This window comes from Aethalodelphis obliquidens, unplaced genomic scaffold, assembly GCF_003676395.1.
Source record: "Aethalodelphis obliquidens isolate GAN/ISIS:26980383/991018 unplaced genomic scaffold, ASM367639v1 scaffold5, whole genome shotgun sequence".
Classification (NCBI taxonomy): Eukaryota; Metazoa; Chordata; class Mammalia; order Artiodactyla; family Delphinidae; genus Aethalodelphis; species Aethalodelphis obliquidens.
In genome coordinates this window covers 68,829,484-68,846,888 of record NW_020837949.1, presented here as the reverse complement: position 1 = coordinate 68,846,888, position 17,405 = coordinate 68,829,484, and the positions used below count along the sequence as shown (strand labels likewise).

The window sequence follows — 17,405 nt, the reverse complement described above, 5'->3', positions numbered from 1 at the left end:
GACTGGAAATGCCGGCTGGGACCAGAAGTCGGAGCCTCCTAGACCGAACCTGGGCTGGTGGAGAGGAACCAGAAGTACGAGACCAGAGCCTCTATTCTGCGGCAGGTGGAGAGCCACTGACATGCTTTAAGTGAATCAGTTCTGTCTTTACAAAGTACGTCTCATCCTTGGGTGCATGATGAGTGCTCAGTGTATATTGGTGGTGGTGCCTTAATGGTGGTGCCTTGAATGAGCTGGATGGAAAGCAGGCTACTTAGGAATCCACTGCAACAGGCCAAGAGACGTCCAGGGTGGTAGCAGTAGAAAAAGGGATGATGGGGACACATATAAGGATTTCATACATTTCAGAAATCATTATTTTTTAAAAGGAGAAGAAAGAAACAGAGACCAAAGCAACATATAAATTCTATTGCATATTGTGGAACAATGTGTTAGTATGCTCTCATTTCTGTAAGAAAAAAAAAAAAAGTGGAACTATACATATAAGCTATATAAACACATACAATTTCTCAGAAAGGTATGAGAAAAATAGACACCATGGGTTGTACGGCACGGAGAAGAAACTGTGCAAAGAGGTCAGAGAGTCTTTTGTACCTCTGTCACGCTAAACCACATGAATGTGTTATCTATTAGCTAAAGAATATATAATTTCCCCCTTATTGCTAGCCACAGAGATAGAGAATAATGAAAAGCGAAAAGGTTTTGGAGACAGACCTAGGTTCCAATTTTGGCTCTGATACTTCCAAACTGTGGGTCTGTGGGCAAATTAACTTCTTTTTGTTTCTGTCCTCTTATTTTCAGAAACAGGGGTAATACTGGCTAGTTCCTAGATCGCTACAACAATGATTAAACAAATCTTATAACAAAGCATCTTGGTAGAATATCGGCACAGACTAAGGACCCAATAAGTAGTTGCTATTTTATTACCAACAAAACTCCTTAGATGTGAATATATTCTTAATACAAAAAAAGTTCCTTGATCTAGTCTAAGGTATGCTCATTAGCTAATCTTATTCCTACATTAAATATTAACATTGGCCAAAAACGATTAATGGAATCCATCTGATGAACACAATCCATTACGTATCTGCTTCTAGAAATTTAAACTTAACATATTATTTATATACATTTCTAGGCAGATGTTAGCTTTTTTACTTTAAATGTCATTCACTCTAGCTTTACGGAATTCATGTACTCACAGAGGACTAAATACCAAGGACGTCCCATAAGGCACCAGGAAAATAGATAATAAGTTGCTATCCTCGAGGAACAGACAACTTCAGTGAGACAAACAGGTGTGACCTTCAAGTAACCATGGCCCCAATTTGACACAAGAGATGGAAATACTGTCAATGAAGCACCCAATTCTGTAACATCCCTTGTAAAATGTTAAGTCACATGGTAAGGAAAGGTTACTCCGCAAGCATTTTCTTAGGTTTCTGGGTTTCTTCTTCATGATACTGTGTTTTCAATCAGTTGTAACTGTGGCAATAGCAGCATTCTAAGTGTTACAAAAGATGGGTCACTCAAAAGCGTTACTACTTGTTTGAACAGACACATCATTATTAAAGCATTCCCAAACAAAAGTTTCTTTGTTATACATTGCGATGAATAATTTCAAACCATTTTCATGTGATATGTTCTGGCTCAGATCTGCCCCAGCCTGTAAAGATGAAGACTTAGACAAGAAAACATCTGGGATTTGGGGAAAAAATTTTGTTAAAGGCAGGAAATAATGAACATCTTCCAGGATTTCACAAGTGTTAGTGAATGCTTCCAAGAAATGAAGGCGTATGGCCAGAGGAAAATACACTTCACTTCATATATGGCACAGCGGGGAGAAAGTGATGGTATGCGGGGGATGCTTAACAAAAAAAATCTACATAATTATACAAATATTTCTCTTTGAAGCAGACGCGTCTTGGGAGAAACACTAATACTAGACTGTAGAGAAACAACAGTAAACACTAATTTCTACAGAAGCTTTCGCTGATGCTGTAAATATGTTATGGATGTGCACCCAGGAGGAACGACTGACTTCGTATTAGCAAGCAAGTCCTGTCTCTGAGTCACAGGAGGGTACACGCTTGTATTTGGTCCCTGGCTTCCTATAGTGAAAGCCTGAAGCTACATATTACAGTTGAATGAAGGTTGGATTAAGAGGCTAATCTAATGCTATATATAGACAGCAACACCAATTTAATCTCCGCCCCTTCTCCCTCCCCTTCCTATTTCCATAAATCTCAAGATCTGAGTTACAAAGAGACTGGGAACTCTAGAAGAGAGAAGAGGCCCTCCTCCCCCCCTCATCCCCGGCTGTCTTTCATAAACGAAGTATTAGTTCAAGTGTAAATTGCTTCCAAACGTCCTTAACGGGCACCATAGAGCGATCAGATCCGGTTTTCTTCTACAGCTCCCACAGACGCCAAAGGAGATGACAAGTGGGGGTGGGTGGGTGGAGGGGTGAGGAGGGCAGGTTGCCAAATGAGAACTACCTTCTCCCGAGACTACTCTCACATGCGTTCATCTCGCTCGTAATGGGAGGCTCTCCTCACCACCCCACCCCGAGTCCAAAGCCTCAACCCTGGCTTCCCCGGGAGTTACATCTGGCGATGCCACGCACGGGACGATGGGCACCCGCCACTTCCCACCTCGTGGCCGGCGCCTGGCCGCTCTCGGTCTCCCGGGACGGCCAAATGTGGCAAGTGGCGGGTCTTCACTCCGGGGAACTGATACGCGGTATGAGTGATGGTAATGGGGTGGAGGGGCGGCTTCCCCACCGAGAGGAAGGAAGCCGCCCCAGCAGGCACATGCTTCCTTAGGGCCAGCACCGGCACGGGGGGAAGCTCCCGGTGGGGCTCTGGCTCCGGCTGTCGAAGGCTTCCCGGCTCCCCCGCTGCCTTACCTGGGCTGCTTCTCACCTGTCCGAGGAGGTAGCGGCGACGCGCGAGGCTGGGGGCTGCAGCGATTCCGGCAGCGGCAGTGGCAGCGGCGGCAGTGGTGGCGGCAGACAATGGAGGAGTGAAGGACAGACACATTGACACCGACACACGGAGCTCGGCGCAGACCCGCCTACCACGCCGCCCCGCCTCCCAGCCCGCCCCCGTCCCGGGCCGCTCCACTCCCTGGGAAATGAAGGGGGGTGTATATCGAGAGCAAGGGAGATGCATGCCCCTAGCAGAAACTGCCGAACACAGAAATTCCAGAAAGAGAATTTAAATACTGTGTGTCCCTAAATACGTGCACCGGAAAGGATGGCGGTGGGAGACGTGTAACAGGCATTTAATTTCCCCCTCTGATTTTCTCCATTTGGTTTTTCCTTCCCAGGCTGTTCCAATGGGAGACTCTCGCTGCCGCCTCCTGCAGCTCCTCCTCCCGGCCGGGCCAATGACTCGCGGGGGGCGGAGACTACTGCTGGGCCTGCAGAGACTGCCCGCCCGGCTCGCCCGAGCTCGCCCGCTGCTCGCCAGCCCCCGGGAGGGTGGAGAGAATTCGAATGCTTCCGCGGTTGGCTACTTAATGTCCTAGTCTCAAGTTGCCTAACCTTGCGGCTGGCGTTCCTAATACAGACACGTCGTTTACTTTTTAATACTCCCAAAGAAACAATCGCTGTCAAGCTGGCGGAAGCAATGGTTCACATAAAGAAAGGCGAGCTGACCCAGGAGGAAAAGGATCTGCTGGAAGTCATCGGAAAAGGTGTGGGTGCTGGGCTGCGGCGGGGGCGCTGCCTGCCTGGCCTGGGAGGGAAGGGGGGCGTGGCGGAGCCCGGGCGGCGCCCCCGGCCCTGCTGACCCTGGGTTGCGGTTTTGCGAGGCTGACATCCTGCGACCAGGAAACAGCACTCCTACCTTTGGTCTGGGACCGGTTGCGGGGGCGGAGAGGTGGGGAAGGAGAAGCGCCGCTGGGACGGGAGCGGAGGTTGCAGACGTTCGTCTTCTAAATCAGCTTTTGGAAGGGTGCACATTTCCAGGCTCCACTTCGGATGATAATGAGCGACCCGGGGTGGGGCCTCAGAATGTGCATTCTTCAAAACTCCTAAGGTGATTTTGACCACCGTCCGTCTGGGCGATAGTGGTCTGGAAGTTTCAGGTTCTTAGATCGGTTGTCTGAGGGCCGTTTCGACTTCCGGAGGCCGAAAGATCTGGATCCCTTGGCTGTCCCCGCCCTCGCTTGGGGCGGGTGGAGGGAGCTCCTAAGGAGAAGGGTTCCTTACAAGGGCACAAAACAAGGTCTGTAATTTGCCGCATTGAGGCTTCTGAGTCCAGGGCCTCCCTGGCTTCCTTCCAGAAACCCCCGGCCGCCGCAGGAACTCGCAGAACAGCGAGGGGGCTGGGGAGGCGTCCACACCGCTTGCGCACTTCGCAGGGCTGCGACCTTCTAATCGCGCTCTTCCGCGCTTTCCCTTCCATTCTCCCAACGCGCGTCCCACTTCCGCCGCTCCGGGTCCTAGGGAGGGAGACGCAGGCCCCGGGGACGAGCCAGAAGCCATGTTTTCCGCTCCGTCCCCGAGTGGACGTCCCAGAAGAGTTCCCGAAGTCCCGTTACCTGGCAGGTGACAACAGCGTGACTACGTGGCTTCTGCACTGTCACGGCGCGGCGATACGGATGTGTGGGAACTGTGGGCATTGTTCATTTGGCTGTTTTAAGCTCCCTCGAACGGCAGAGGAGCCAGTCATTGCAACATAAACTCCGTAATTTCCAGTCTTTCTTTTTTTCTAAGTAACCTGGCTCCCATCTGGACCTACAGAGAGAAAGGCACATGTATTCTTTATACTGACAAGAAAAGTCTAAACGTAAAGGAGAGAAATATCGGATTGGAATTCAACAGGTGCTCATGAGCTGAGCCCACTCCATCTGATCTCGACAGGCTGAACTCAGTCACAGCTGTAATTTGCTATGATGTGTTCTTTGCCTAGAATTGTGGGACTTGGAGTTGTTGCAGATTGTTTGTCCAGCACGGTCCTCGCTGACCTGTTTGGCACTGCAGTCTCCCTTTTATGCCTGTCTATGGTTCATGTCTCCGTGCCTTTGGTGGCCCTGGGATTCAGCTCAGCAACCATGTGAGTCTCAGCTCTGTGCCAGGTACAGTGCTGGGCAAAAAAAGGAGACAACGCATCAACTTATAATCCACCAGGGATGCAAATTCTGTTTTTAAGCAGTCCAGAGCTATCACCCTCTCTCAAAAGTGTAAACAAGTGAGCAGTTTTATAAACGGGGTCTCTGAAAGCGGCAGGTGGTGTGTGTGGAGACGTAGGGAGGGAATCCTTGGATACATTATTAGGTATCCACTAGTTTTTATTTTTAAAGATTAAATAAAAGAATTAATGTGAATTTTGCCTGGTTAGCACTGTGATTTTTTTCTGGGCCTACATCGTGCAACAAATTACACAGACACTGTCTCACCTATTTAATTGGTCCAAGCTGATGAGAAAAGAAGTGAGATAGACATAGTATGTGATACATTCTTGTCAAGTGAAGGTCTGTGGGACATTACCATACTCTTAAAAAAATGTAATGGGAGATAAGAGAAAGTAACAACCGTAGCCAACTTTGACTGATTGTTATTTTGGGCCTGGCATAATTCTTAGCACTTTACATATATCCATGCATTTAATCTTGATAAGCTAGGAATTATTTTTAAGCTACAACATTATGAGGGACAGCATAGGATGGTAGTTAACCTTTCAAGTCTGATTTGGAATCCTACCTCATTCATCTGCTGGTGACTTGGCCTTGGGCAAATTACTGTTTCTGAGCCTTAGGTTCTCCATGTGAAAAATGGTACCCACCTCACAACACTGCTGTAAGGATAAAATGAGTTAGTATGAGTAATGTGTTTAAAATACTCTGTTGGCTATTATTATGGTAAACATGGCAGTCTCTACTTGATAGACAAGAAACAAAGAAACTGAAAAGTTCAAATAGCTTGCCCAATATAATACAGGTAATAAGTGGCAGAGCAGAGATATCATATGGCCCACAGTCCTAGAAATATGCTGGACTTGAAAACAAACTAAACAAAATGAAAAAATGAAACCAGCACCAGAGTCCATACCATATCTTATTCACTTTGAGAGGCAATTTAATTGCAGCAAAATATTTTCATCTGTCAAGTTAAATTAATTTTAATTGTAAACGTTATTGATTTTGTAGTTTTGTGTGCATTTAAAATTTGTAAAATAATTTTTGGCTTACAGTTGAACGAAGCTCATAAACAAAGTTTATATTCGTACTCATAAGAAGCAATTTTCCTGAAAGGAGGTGAGTAGAGTTCTGATATTTTTCCCTTCAGTACATTTCTCAACTTTGAGAACCACTGGCTTAGTCAGTACTAGTACGTGGAACTAACAATAAGTTTCCAGCCACGTGTGACCTGTCATCTTGGCCAATCTGAAATAAACTCAACAAATTTTTGAGTTCTCCCTCCGGCTAACCACTGCCCTCCAGAAGTTAAGCCGATTGTAAGTGGGACTTACAGTCCAGAGAATACCGCACATTGCTATCGGACACTTTTAAACAATTTCTTCTTCTGAGTAAATGCACATTCTAGGTATTCTACAGGTTGTTTATTTGTTAGAATGCCAAAAAGAAGTTCCAGATGAAACTGAGAAGCTGTTTCTCACATATCCATTTAAATCATAGTCACTAACAGCATCCATTTCACAACATTTCAGAAGAGAAATGAAATCACTTAAGCACAGTTAACTGGGTTATATTATTTGTAGATTGACCCATTCTTCTAAGCTCTGATATCTTTTTCATTAAACACTGAGGAAGCACTATTTCAAAATAAATTAAACTTTAAGAATATAAGCCAGAAAGTCTTTCATTACTTATCTTGTTTAGTACTTGAAATCCCTGGGATCACTGCTGCCAATTTCACAAGAAAGTAACGTAATTTTTTTTTTTATTATTATTGTTTGTGTTAAAGGAGATGTGAAGCGGACTCGGACAATAAGGTTTATTCTACCAGTTTTATTGGAGTATAACTAAAGTATGATAAATGGTACATATTTCAAGTGTACACTTTTTAAAAGTCAGTTTTGACATAAGTATACATCCATGAAACCACTGCAATCTAGACAGTGAACAGTTCTGTCACCCCCAAAACGTTCTACATACCCATTTGTAATGTCACTCCCTCCACCCCTGTCTCCAGGCAACCACTGATAGATGTCACTATTGATTAGATTTCTCTATTCTAGAATTTTATGTAAGTGGAATTATACAGTAAGTATAATAAATATTCCTTTTTTTTTGCATGACATTTCACTCAGCATCATGATATTCATGTTCATCCATACTGCACCAATAATTTCTTATTTTTTTCTTTTATTTTCTATGTATGGATATACTACTATTTGCTTATCTGGTGACACTGATGGACATTTCAGTTGTTTACAATTTGGGACTGTTAAAAGATCCTGCTCTAAGGTCCTGTGTAGTTAATAATGTTATTTCTAGTACCTCTGGTATATAGAAAGATTCAGGTCTACTAATAATTATAGCATAGAGTTCAAAGACAAATTTAAATTCAAATACGTAGTTACCATTAACTATATGACTGGGCAGGTTTTGCAACCTCTGTGGGCTTCATTGTCTTCCTTTACAAAACAACAGCTCTTTTAGTTACTCTAATTTTTATGTAGTGATTCATAATCCTAACTTGAAGACATTTTGTTACAAAGTCTAAAAATAGATACACATAGGAGAATTTAGAAACTTTACACTTAAACAGATTCACTATTTCAAAATATATGTTGTAATTAGAAGTCTATTTTAAAATTCATTTATAACTATGTATCTATGATTAAGTCTGTATCCATATATTATTTTTAAATTCAGACACTTGAATTATTTATACATGATTTTACTTATACATAAATGTAACAGCAACTAACAAGCCAAATAGTTTTTTAAATACTTAGCTTAGATATAGATTCCTCAAAACATTCCTGTTGAGGGATCCCACTAAATGATTGAAACTCATAAATATTCAGATCTCATGACTATCTGATGGATTGCTGGAAACAGAAAATGACATGTTAGTTTGTTTCTCCCTTTTTGTTTGTTTTGGCTACTTCTCCTTGTCTTCAGTAGAGACCAGTGGTCCCAAACTAGATATTAGAAATGTCGCAGTGAATTATATTATGCTGCTGTAAATATAAATAACAAGAGCATCTAATATGCACTGAGGTTGTACTCTGTGCCCCGCACCAAGCCAAGCCCTTAGTCCTAAGAACACTGTGGGATGGATGTTATTATTTCTGCTTCCTATATAAGAAAACTGAGGGTTTTATAGGACTTGTTCAGTTTTATAGTGGTCCTGAAAGGGCTCTAGTGTGATATAAGAGAGGGAGTAACAGTGAGAATATCACTCTTATCATCATCTCTTCTCTGCTAAAATGCTGGTCCATCCAGATAAGTTATCTATCCCACCGTAATGGAGCAGGTTGGGTTGTGTTTTCTTCTCTGGAGCAACTTGGAGAAATTCTCACAAGGGAAACAAATTATTAAATATTATTTTCGTCAGTTATGTCTATTCTTTTTTGTCTCCAGTGAGGATAAATGTTGACTCATTTCCCATCCCCTTTATAGTACCACATCCCCTCATCTTAAGAGTTTGTTAAATCAGATTTAACATATTTCTTTCCCAAGTAAAGCAAATAATCTTTTAATTGCAAAATATTGTTTGAGAGTATACTATGCACAGTAAGGAATGACAAAAAATAAAAATCCTTCTGTGTAAACTATGTGTTTCCCATTTCCATGCTATTCTAGACCTTCTGCAGTTTCCTAATGTCATTAAATTAGAAACTCCAAGTTAGAAATCATCAAAAGTTTTTCCTCTTGGGGGTATTTTGCTCATCTATTTTCCAAAATATGTTTTCATTCTCTAGAAGCCCAAACAGTTTCAGAAAAATTTTCCCGTCCTGGTCCCTGCATTTCAAAAGACTAACTGGTATTCCATGGTATGTGAGTGAACAACTCACTTTTTTTTTTTTAGTTGCCCTGCGATTGGACAGATTTACTGTACATTGTTAGCCACTGGGCTAAACATTTTATAGAATTATTGGCCTGTTGTCTAATATGAGCCAAATGTTTATGATTGCAATCCCCATCCTTTCCCTAACATATAGCAGGCTCTGGCATGATCACAATCCCTATAGTATTCTCCCTTTATTGCATAAACATCTCTCAGTCAGATGGAAAATAACTTCAGTTATTCCTCAGTGGATAATGGGGTTCAGCTGAAGCATCTTCCTCAAGTGAAACTGGTGTGCAGGAGTTTGTTCTAATTCCTTTCCAAAGATGTTTGAGAGTCTCTGGTGAGAAGCCACAGATACGGATAAGCTGCCCTGCACAACCTGCTTGCATGCTTGAAGGCTTTCCCCTCTCCCTCTGTAGCCATTCAGCCGGTGATACCAACTGCCCTCAGGTGGAGGGTGGGACCAGACAAATGAACTCTTGGCACAATAGCTGCTGTCATAATTCGGGGCCTTGTAGATCACTCACTTGACATTTCCCCAGATGAGCTATTTCGCTATCAATCTAAGAGACATTTCTGTATCTCCCCTCTGTTAGTGAGGGGCACTCAGACCATGTGCCTAAGAAGCAGGTTGGGTAGAAAGAAGCAGGCTAAGCTTCATTCTGCATTCCACCTTTAGCTCTGGAAGAACTGCAAAGTTTAACACATTCTTGAACTATAATTCTAAATTTAAAGACAAGAAATAACTCCTAGTTGAGGATGCTTCTATTCTTTTATGTCCGTTTAGAGGAGAGGCTTATCTCATCCTTTCTCCCTGAGAACATGCAATTTCATTATCCCGTTCCCCGTCACACCAGAAATTTTTTGGCAGAACATGTGATTGGCTCCTATTAAGGATGATAATAGCAACATTCTCTCCTGCAACTATGCCTTAGTATGCCTTACAGAAGGCTGGAAAACCCGATAGTCGTGGCCCAATTACAGCTTATTTACAAATTTACAGAGACTGACCTTCAGGTTTACATCAGATGGCTTTCAGTATGAGAGTCTGAATACTGACCATATGGCACTTTTATATAGTACGAGGCATAAAAGATACATTTACCTCAGCATTTCCAAACCAAGAATTCTATTAGGAGCATGCCATCAATTCACAGGACGTAGTGGTGACAAGGTATATAAATACTGACTGTATTTTGAACTGTTATTACATTGACTGCAATTTAAGCTTCAGATGGTGGGTTGGATTAGATGCCCTTTAAGATTTGTTTCAGTATTAAAAGTGTTATGCTTTGTGGTTATTGTATTACTGCCAAAAGGAAAATGTGGCCAGTTTAATATACTATAAGGCCAATGGAAGTAAAAGCAAGATGCAGCTATTTTAGTCTATATGAATCTGTGCTCTGGGATAATTACTTTGCGGAATAAACAGTATGCGATTGATGCTTTATTTCTTAGCAACCTGACCTGACTCATCTTAGTTTTACAGATAACCCTTTAAAGTCTGTTTCCTTGACGTTAGATTTTTTTTCTGTTCTAGATGTAAAAAAACCTTTGCACTTTCTTTCTTTTTTTTTTAAGGTACTGTCCAAGAAGCTGGAACATTGTTAGCCAGCAAGAATGTTCATGTCAACTGCTTGGATGAGGTAAAATTTAAAACATTTAATAAAGTTTTACTTCCTATGAGAGTGGGTAATATATAAAATCTAATAATAAGAGTTGTTTTCTAGCATTTGTGCTCAAGTTATCCTAAGCTCTAAAGCAAATGTCAGCAGACAGGTTGCAAAAGATAATAAGGATGTAAAAACATGTTTAATTTTACTGGTAATCGAATAAGTGACCGTTAAACCAATTCCATGTCATTTCTTGTGAAACATTGGACTTTTATATGCTACTGGATTAGGTATAAATTGGCATCATATTCTGGAGAAAATTTTAGAATATTTCTCATTTTTAAATGTATATACCTTTGATCCAGCAATTCTACTTCTCGGGAGGGTTAACTGACCTAAACTCAACTTTCTAGAACAATTGCAATCCAGAATAACTTTCTGAGATGGTAGTTTCTCTTCAGAGCTGTCCAGTATGGCAGCCATTAGCCATGTGTGGCTAGTAGATATTATACAGGACAGTTCTAGTACTAGAACATTAACTGAATTTCAGTTTCTCATGCAGCAAAGGAGGTGTTTTGTTAACCCTTTACCCGCACATGGGTAGTAAAGTTAATATCAGACAAAATAAAGTTTAAAGGGCTTCTCCTGGTGGCGCAGTGGTTCAGAGTCCGCCTGCCGATGCAGGGGACACGGGTTCATGCCCCGGTCCGGGAAGATCCCACGTGCCGCGGAGCGGCTGGGCCCGTGAGCCTTGGCGGCTAAGCCTGCGCATCCGGAGCCTGTGCTCCACAACGGGAGAGGCCACAACAGTGAGAGGCCCGCGTACCGCAAAAAAAAGTTTAAAGCAAAAAAAAAAAAAAACAAAAAAGATGTAGACTCTTTCTTATAGAAAGTTGATAAACCACCAGGAATATACCAGCCTTAAGCCTTCACTAATAATCTTATAAGCTTTGAGATTTATAAAGAAAAAAGTAGAATTCAAAGGAGAAATTTGTAAGACCACGATAGCATCTTTTAGAAAATGGTAAGTAGAAAAGAGTATTCAAGGCATGGAAAATTTGAATAACCTAACAGTCTATGCACTTTATATAAGACAGAAATAGTACATCTCCATTTACATTTAACACTGTTAAAAACTGGTTTATGGGCTTCCCTGGTGGCGCAGTGGTTGACACTCCACCTGCCGATGCAGGGGACACGGGTTCGTGCCCCGGTCCGGGAAGATCCCACATGCCGCGGAGCAGCTGGGCCCGTGAGCCATGGTCGTTGAGCCTGCGCGTCCGGAGCCTGTGCTCCACAACGGGAGAGGCCACACAGTGAGAGGCCCGCGTACCGCAAAAAAAAAAAAAAAAAAAAAAAAATTGGTTTATGTATTATACTTTTTTTTTATTTTAGAAATGAGTTTTTTTCTTTTTTAAAAAAATTTTTATTTATTTATTTATTTTTTGGCTGCGTTGGGTCTTTGTTGCTGTGCGTGGGCTTTCTCCAGTTGCGGGGAACAGGGCGGGGCTACTCTTCATTGCGGCGTGCGGGCTTCTCATTGTGGTGGCTTCTCTTGTTGCAGAGCACGGGCTGTAGGTGCGTGGGATTCAGTAGTTGCGGCACTCGGGCTCAGTTGTTGAGGCTCACGGACTCTAGAGTGCAGGGTCAGTAGTTGTGGCACTCGAGCTTAGTTGCTCCGCGGCACGTGGGATCTTCCCGTACCAGGGTTCGAACCTGTGGTCCCTGCATTGGCAAGCGGATTCTTAATCACTGCGCCACCAGGGAAGTCCTGTATTATACTATTTTGTAAAGGAAAAATTTAACTAACTTTAAACAAGTTTACCAAATGCAATATAACACTGAAAATAAACAAAAATATGTTCCAAAGAATAAAACATATAACCTGAATGTTTTTAAAAATTCTGAATAGTTCTTGGGTAAAAGAAGAAATAGAAGTAGAAATTTCCTACTATAAACAACTGAAAACACAACATTTATCAAAAGCTACTGTTTATCAAAAGCTGTGTCATGTGGCCAAAGTCATATTCAGAGGAAATTTTGTAGCACTTGTTATTGTACTTTAAATCTTTGTGTTGTTCTGAGCTTTCAACTCATGAAATTAGATAAAAAGAATAAAGTATACTCAGAAAATAGAAGAAATGAGTTAAGAAAAATAAAATAGAAATAAAAAATTTTTAAAGCCATCAAGCACAAGCAACAAAAGAAAAAGTAAAGAAAAAATAAAAATTAAAACCTTTGTGCTTCAAAGCACACCATCCAGAAAGTAAAAATAAAAGCCACAGAATGGTTTTACAAATCATATCTGGTAAGGGACTTGTAACTAGAACGTATTAAGAACTCGTACAACTCAATAATAAAAATGGCAAATAACCCTATTAAAAAATGGGCAAAGGATCTTCTTCTTCCGAAGAAGACATATGAATAACCAATATGCACATGAAAAAAGGCTCAAAATTAGCTGCCAGGGAAATGCAAATCAAAACCACAATGAGGGCTTGCCTGGTGGCGCAGTGGTTGAGAGTCTGCCAGTGATGCAGGGGACACGGGTTCGTGCCCCGGTCTGGGAAGATCCCACATGCCGCGGAGCAGCTGGAGCCTGTGCTCCTCAACAGGAGAGGCCACAACGGTGAGAGGCCCGCGTACCGCAAAAAAAAAAAAAAAAAAAAAAAAAAAACCACGAGAGGCCACTTTACACCCACTAGGATGGCAATAATAAAAATATATATGTAGATAATAACAAGTATCAGTGAGGATGTGGAGAAGCTGGAACCCTCGTGCTTTGCTGGTAGGAATATAAAATGGTGCAGCTGCTCTTTAAAATGGGTTGACAGTTCCTCAAATGATTAAACATAGAGTTACCATATAACTCAGCAATCCTAGGTATGTAACTAAGAAAAATAAAACATATGACAATACAAAAACTTGAACATGAATGTTTATAGCAGCATTATTCATAAGAGCCAAAGGTGGGAACAGTCCAAACATCCATCAGCTAATAAGTGGATAAACACAGTGTAGTGTATCCATGCAACAGAATATTATTCAGTCACAAAGAGGAATGAAGTCCTGGTGCATGCTACAACATGGGTGAATTTCAAAAACATTCTCCCAAGTGAAAGAAGCCAATCAAACAAGACTAATATTGTATGATTTCATGTATAGGAGATGTCCGAAATGGGCAAGTTCATAGACACAGAAAGTAGATTAGCGGTTGCCTAAGGCTGGGTAATGGGATGGGGAGGGGTAACGGGAATGACTGCTAATAGGTATGGTATTTCATTTGGTTTTGACAAAAATATTCTAAAATTGATTGTGGTGATGGTTGCACAACTCTGAAAATACTTAAAACTATTTAATTGTAACATTAAATGAGTAAATTATATCACAATCAAGCTGTTAAAAAAGAAAAGATAGAACAAAGTTATCAATTTAAGACCAAAAAAATAGACACAATTTGGAAAGTATAAGCAAGAAAATAATAAATAAACACCAAGGAAGTAAGAGCATAACTGCAATTATAAGAGGAATTGTCATAACTTTTTAAAGCCAATTCATTTGAAAACCCAGATGAAAGTAGTGATTTTTTTAGGAAAATAAAAATGAACGTATTTATCTCATATAGAAATAGAAAAACTGGGATAATTAAGGAAGATTTGTATAAATGTATTTAAGTGCCAACTACCTTCTAAAGCTGCACACCTGAGTAAGCTTTACAAAACATTCAAGGACCATTTAATTCTCATTTTACACAGATTGTACCATTAGTTCATAAAAAGATGGGAAGCTGCCTAACTCATTTGATAAAGTTAGCATAATGCTGATGCCAAAACAGGAAGAAGCCCAAGCAAACTGTGGGCTCAATTCACTTTGTAAATACAGATGTAAAAACACTATATAAAATATTACCAACTTGATCCAGTAGTGTATCAAAAGAATAATAAGACTTAACCAAGTAAGGTTTCTCCAAGAATGATAGGATGGTTCAGTTTAGAAAATCTTTCAATGTAATTCACTATATTACAGAATAAAAGAGAAATATGATCATCTCAATAGATATAATGCATTTGATAATATTTAACTACTGGGGGTAAAAACTCTTTTAACAACTTAAGATAGAATGGCTTTTCTGTAACTTGAATAAGTTTGCAGAAACCTTCCACAAGCATTGGCATCCTACTTAAGGTTAAAACATGAGACACACTCCTGTACTTAATGTTTAAACCTAGGGGCACCAAATTCAAGACAAGGAGGTTCCTGGAGCTTCTGTGAGTGAGCTGCGCACAGATTTGGCCTCCTTGGTATTCCTTGAACCCAATGCTCCTCTCCCCCAAAGAGTTTTACACTTGCATTCTCTTTACTGGAGCATTCTTCCTCTAGTTATTTACATCCTTTGCTCCTTCCAGGGCTTTGTTCAAATGCCACCTGCTCAGAGGGACATTCTTTGACTGTTCTTTTAAAAATAACGATCTCTTCTTAGCTTCTGCCATTCCCTCTCCCCCTTACTCGATGCTGTTTCCCTATAGCACTTATTATCACCATCTGCCTTGTCACCCCTACTAAAATTTAGTGCCAGGGACTTAGACTTTAGGGGCATGGAATTTGCTCATTGCTACCCACAGTGCATAGATCTGTGTCTGACATATCTTAGGCACTCAATAAATATTTGCTGAATGAATGAATGCTGCATTTAATGATATAGAGTTGTAACTCAATAGACTAATATTGATGAATTCTTTGATTTAAAAATTATGGGAGAGAAACTTTATTTTTAGGATCATCATATTTAAAGTTTTTTAAACTACTAAAGTTTTAATCTCCTTATCAGTTTCCCGTTACTACTCTCAAGAAACATTGACTACTACTAAGTTGCCTCTTGTAGAACCTTCCTATGATTCTCACATCAACAAATCTCTGATAATATTGATGACGATGTTCATTATAATAGTCTAGAATCATCAAGAACAATTCAAATTATGTTAGTATTCTAAGATTTGCTTAAAAAAGAGATTATGTGTTTTAGAGAGGTTTTCATCCAGAGTAACTCTGAAATTCCAGCACTCAGAGTCTCTCCTGGATTCTGAGAAGATTTACTTACAGGGAACATCTCATTTATTTATCCACCAAATAGTATTAGGTAGTCAACATATAAAGTTGGATGTTTCATTGGATATGGACAAAACATATGGAGACTAAACAGTGTAGCCTGGTATAAACACTACCAATCATTTCTCCATATTCATATAATCATATATATAACCAAATCATATATATGATCAAAATATAAATGTGATTTTGAGGATCATTTTTTAAAAATGAGAACACTCTAACATACATTTCTCACATCTTGTTTTTCTCATTGGCAGTAATTCAAGGAAATTTTTTCAATTCAATAGATACAAATGTATTCAATTAGTAACATCACACTATTCCATACTATTCCATGCTATGGATATACCACATTCAACGTTCCCCTTGATAAGCATTCTATTTGTTTTAAGGTTTTTCCTTACTTTTTTCTTTTCTTTTCTTTTTTTAATGCATTTTTATCTGCTTGTTCATTTGTTTCCCCAGGAGCTAAGTATGTGTAGTAGAGATGAGAGCCCTGATAAATTTAAGTTTTGGTCCTTGCCCTGGCCATTTTACTAGTCATGTGAAGTTGAGCAATTCTTCTCTGAATCTGTTTGCTAATCTGTAGAAAACCTCAGGTAATAAAACCATCTTTTTTCTTCAGCAGTTTATGGAAGATCCAAGTGGGGAATTGAGTATAAAAATGCAGATTATAAAGATGATTTTATTAATTCATTTTATTTTGTGTTTTAATTTAATTGCAGGAATTGTTCATAGGCAGGGGGAGAGGTAAATAAGTAAACTTAATACTTTTTTTCCCTTTCTGTTAAAGAATGGAATGACTCCTCTAATGCATGCTGCATATAAAGGAAAACTTGATATGTGCAAATTACTTTTACGACATGGAGCTGATGTAAATTGTCATCAACATGAACATGGATACACAGCCCTCATGTTTGCTGCACTTTCTGGTGAAGTTTTAGCATTTATTCTAATATACCAATAATAGTCACCTATACAAATTTGTTATAAGAATGTGTACATTTTTAAATTAAGCGCATTTTTGTTATAGTAATTTTAAGATCATGTCTTATGGAAAGACATGGTGGGAATCGGTTTTGAAAAGCTATAATGTATGAAGTATGTTATATAGTTTATTTGGTGATGTCTCTTTAGTTATTTAAATCACTTGATTCTTTGTATTGACAATATATTTTGTTTAGAGTTGTGGAGCTAGATCTATTATTCTTACAATTTAGTTCCTTTGCTGTTCTATAGTTTTATATTTTGAAGTAATATGAAAGCTTCTTTGTTGTTCTCTTGAGAGAATACCTGCTATGATAGGGCTATTTGCTTCAGTGACATTTAAGTACTAAATATGATGATCCATTTAGAAACTTACTCTGATTCATGTTGCTTATAATTTGCTGAATAAAGACAATTGGGAAATATCTAAAATTAGGTGGAATTATCTGTCCTTGTTACAGTTTTTTAAGAAAATAAATATGTAACTTAATATTACCATGCTTTAAAAGCAGTAATCTGTATTTTTATAATCCAGGGGGAAAAAAGCATTTCTAAGCATAGTATAAAATATAGAATTCAAAAAGGGCAACATTGCCTAATTTGATTACATAAAATCTTAAAACATTTCCATATATAGAAAATACCATACATAGAGTTAAAATATAAATTAAAAAACTAAGGAAAATAGTTATTACCATTTCTAAAAA

General features: G+C 39.8%; 2 protein-coding genes across 6 annotated transcripts in view; one reads left to right on the top strand and one right to left on the bottom strand.

Moving 5' to 3' along the window:
* Positions 1-4,053, bottom strand: part of BZW2 (basic leucine zipper and W2 domains 2) — a 58,354-nt gene extending 54,301 nt beyond the window's left edge. Inside the window, exons 1-2 of one of the 4 annotated variants that reach the window (XM_027102581.1) lie at positions 3,849-4,053; positions 2,906-2,959 (exon numbers count right to left, since the gene is read on the bottom strand). In XM_027102581.1, the coding sequence (XP_026958382.1) occupies positions 2,906-2,959; positions 3,849-3,964 (170 nt within the window). In that variant the 5' untranslated portion in view covers positions 3,965-4,053. Of the gene's footprint in view, positions 1-2,905; positions 3,218-3,848 lie in introns of those variants that run through there. The other 3 variants (XM_027102585.1, XM_027102583.1, XM_027102584.1) reach the window with 3 other exon arrangements.
* ANKMY2 (ankyrin repeat and MYND domain containing 2) overlaps positions 3,353-17,405 on the top strand; it is a 35,383-nt gene continuing 21,330 nt past the window's right edge. The window contains exons 1-4 of one of the 2 annotated variants that reach the window (XM_027102587.1): positions 3,353-3,696; positions 6,198-6,261; positions 10,571-10,635; positions 16,505-16,643. In XM_027102587.1, coding sequence (XP_026958388.1) covers positions 16,511-16,643 — 133 coding nt within the window. In that variant the 5' untranslated portion in view covers positions 3,353-3,696; positions 6,198-6,261; positions 10,571-10,635; positions 16,505-16,510. The remainder of the gene's footprint in view (positions 3,697-6,197; positions 6,262-10,570; positions 10,636-16,504; positions 16,644-17,405) is intronic. The other variant, XM_027102586.1, reaches the window with a different exon arrangement.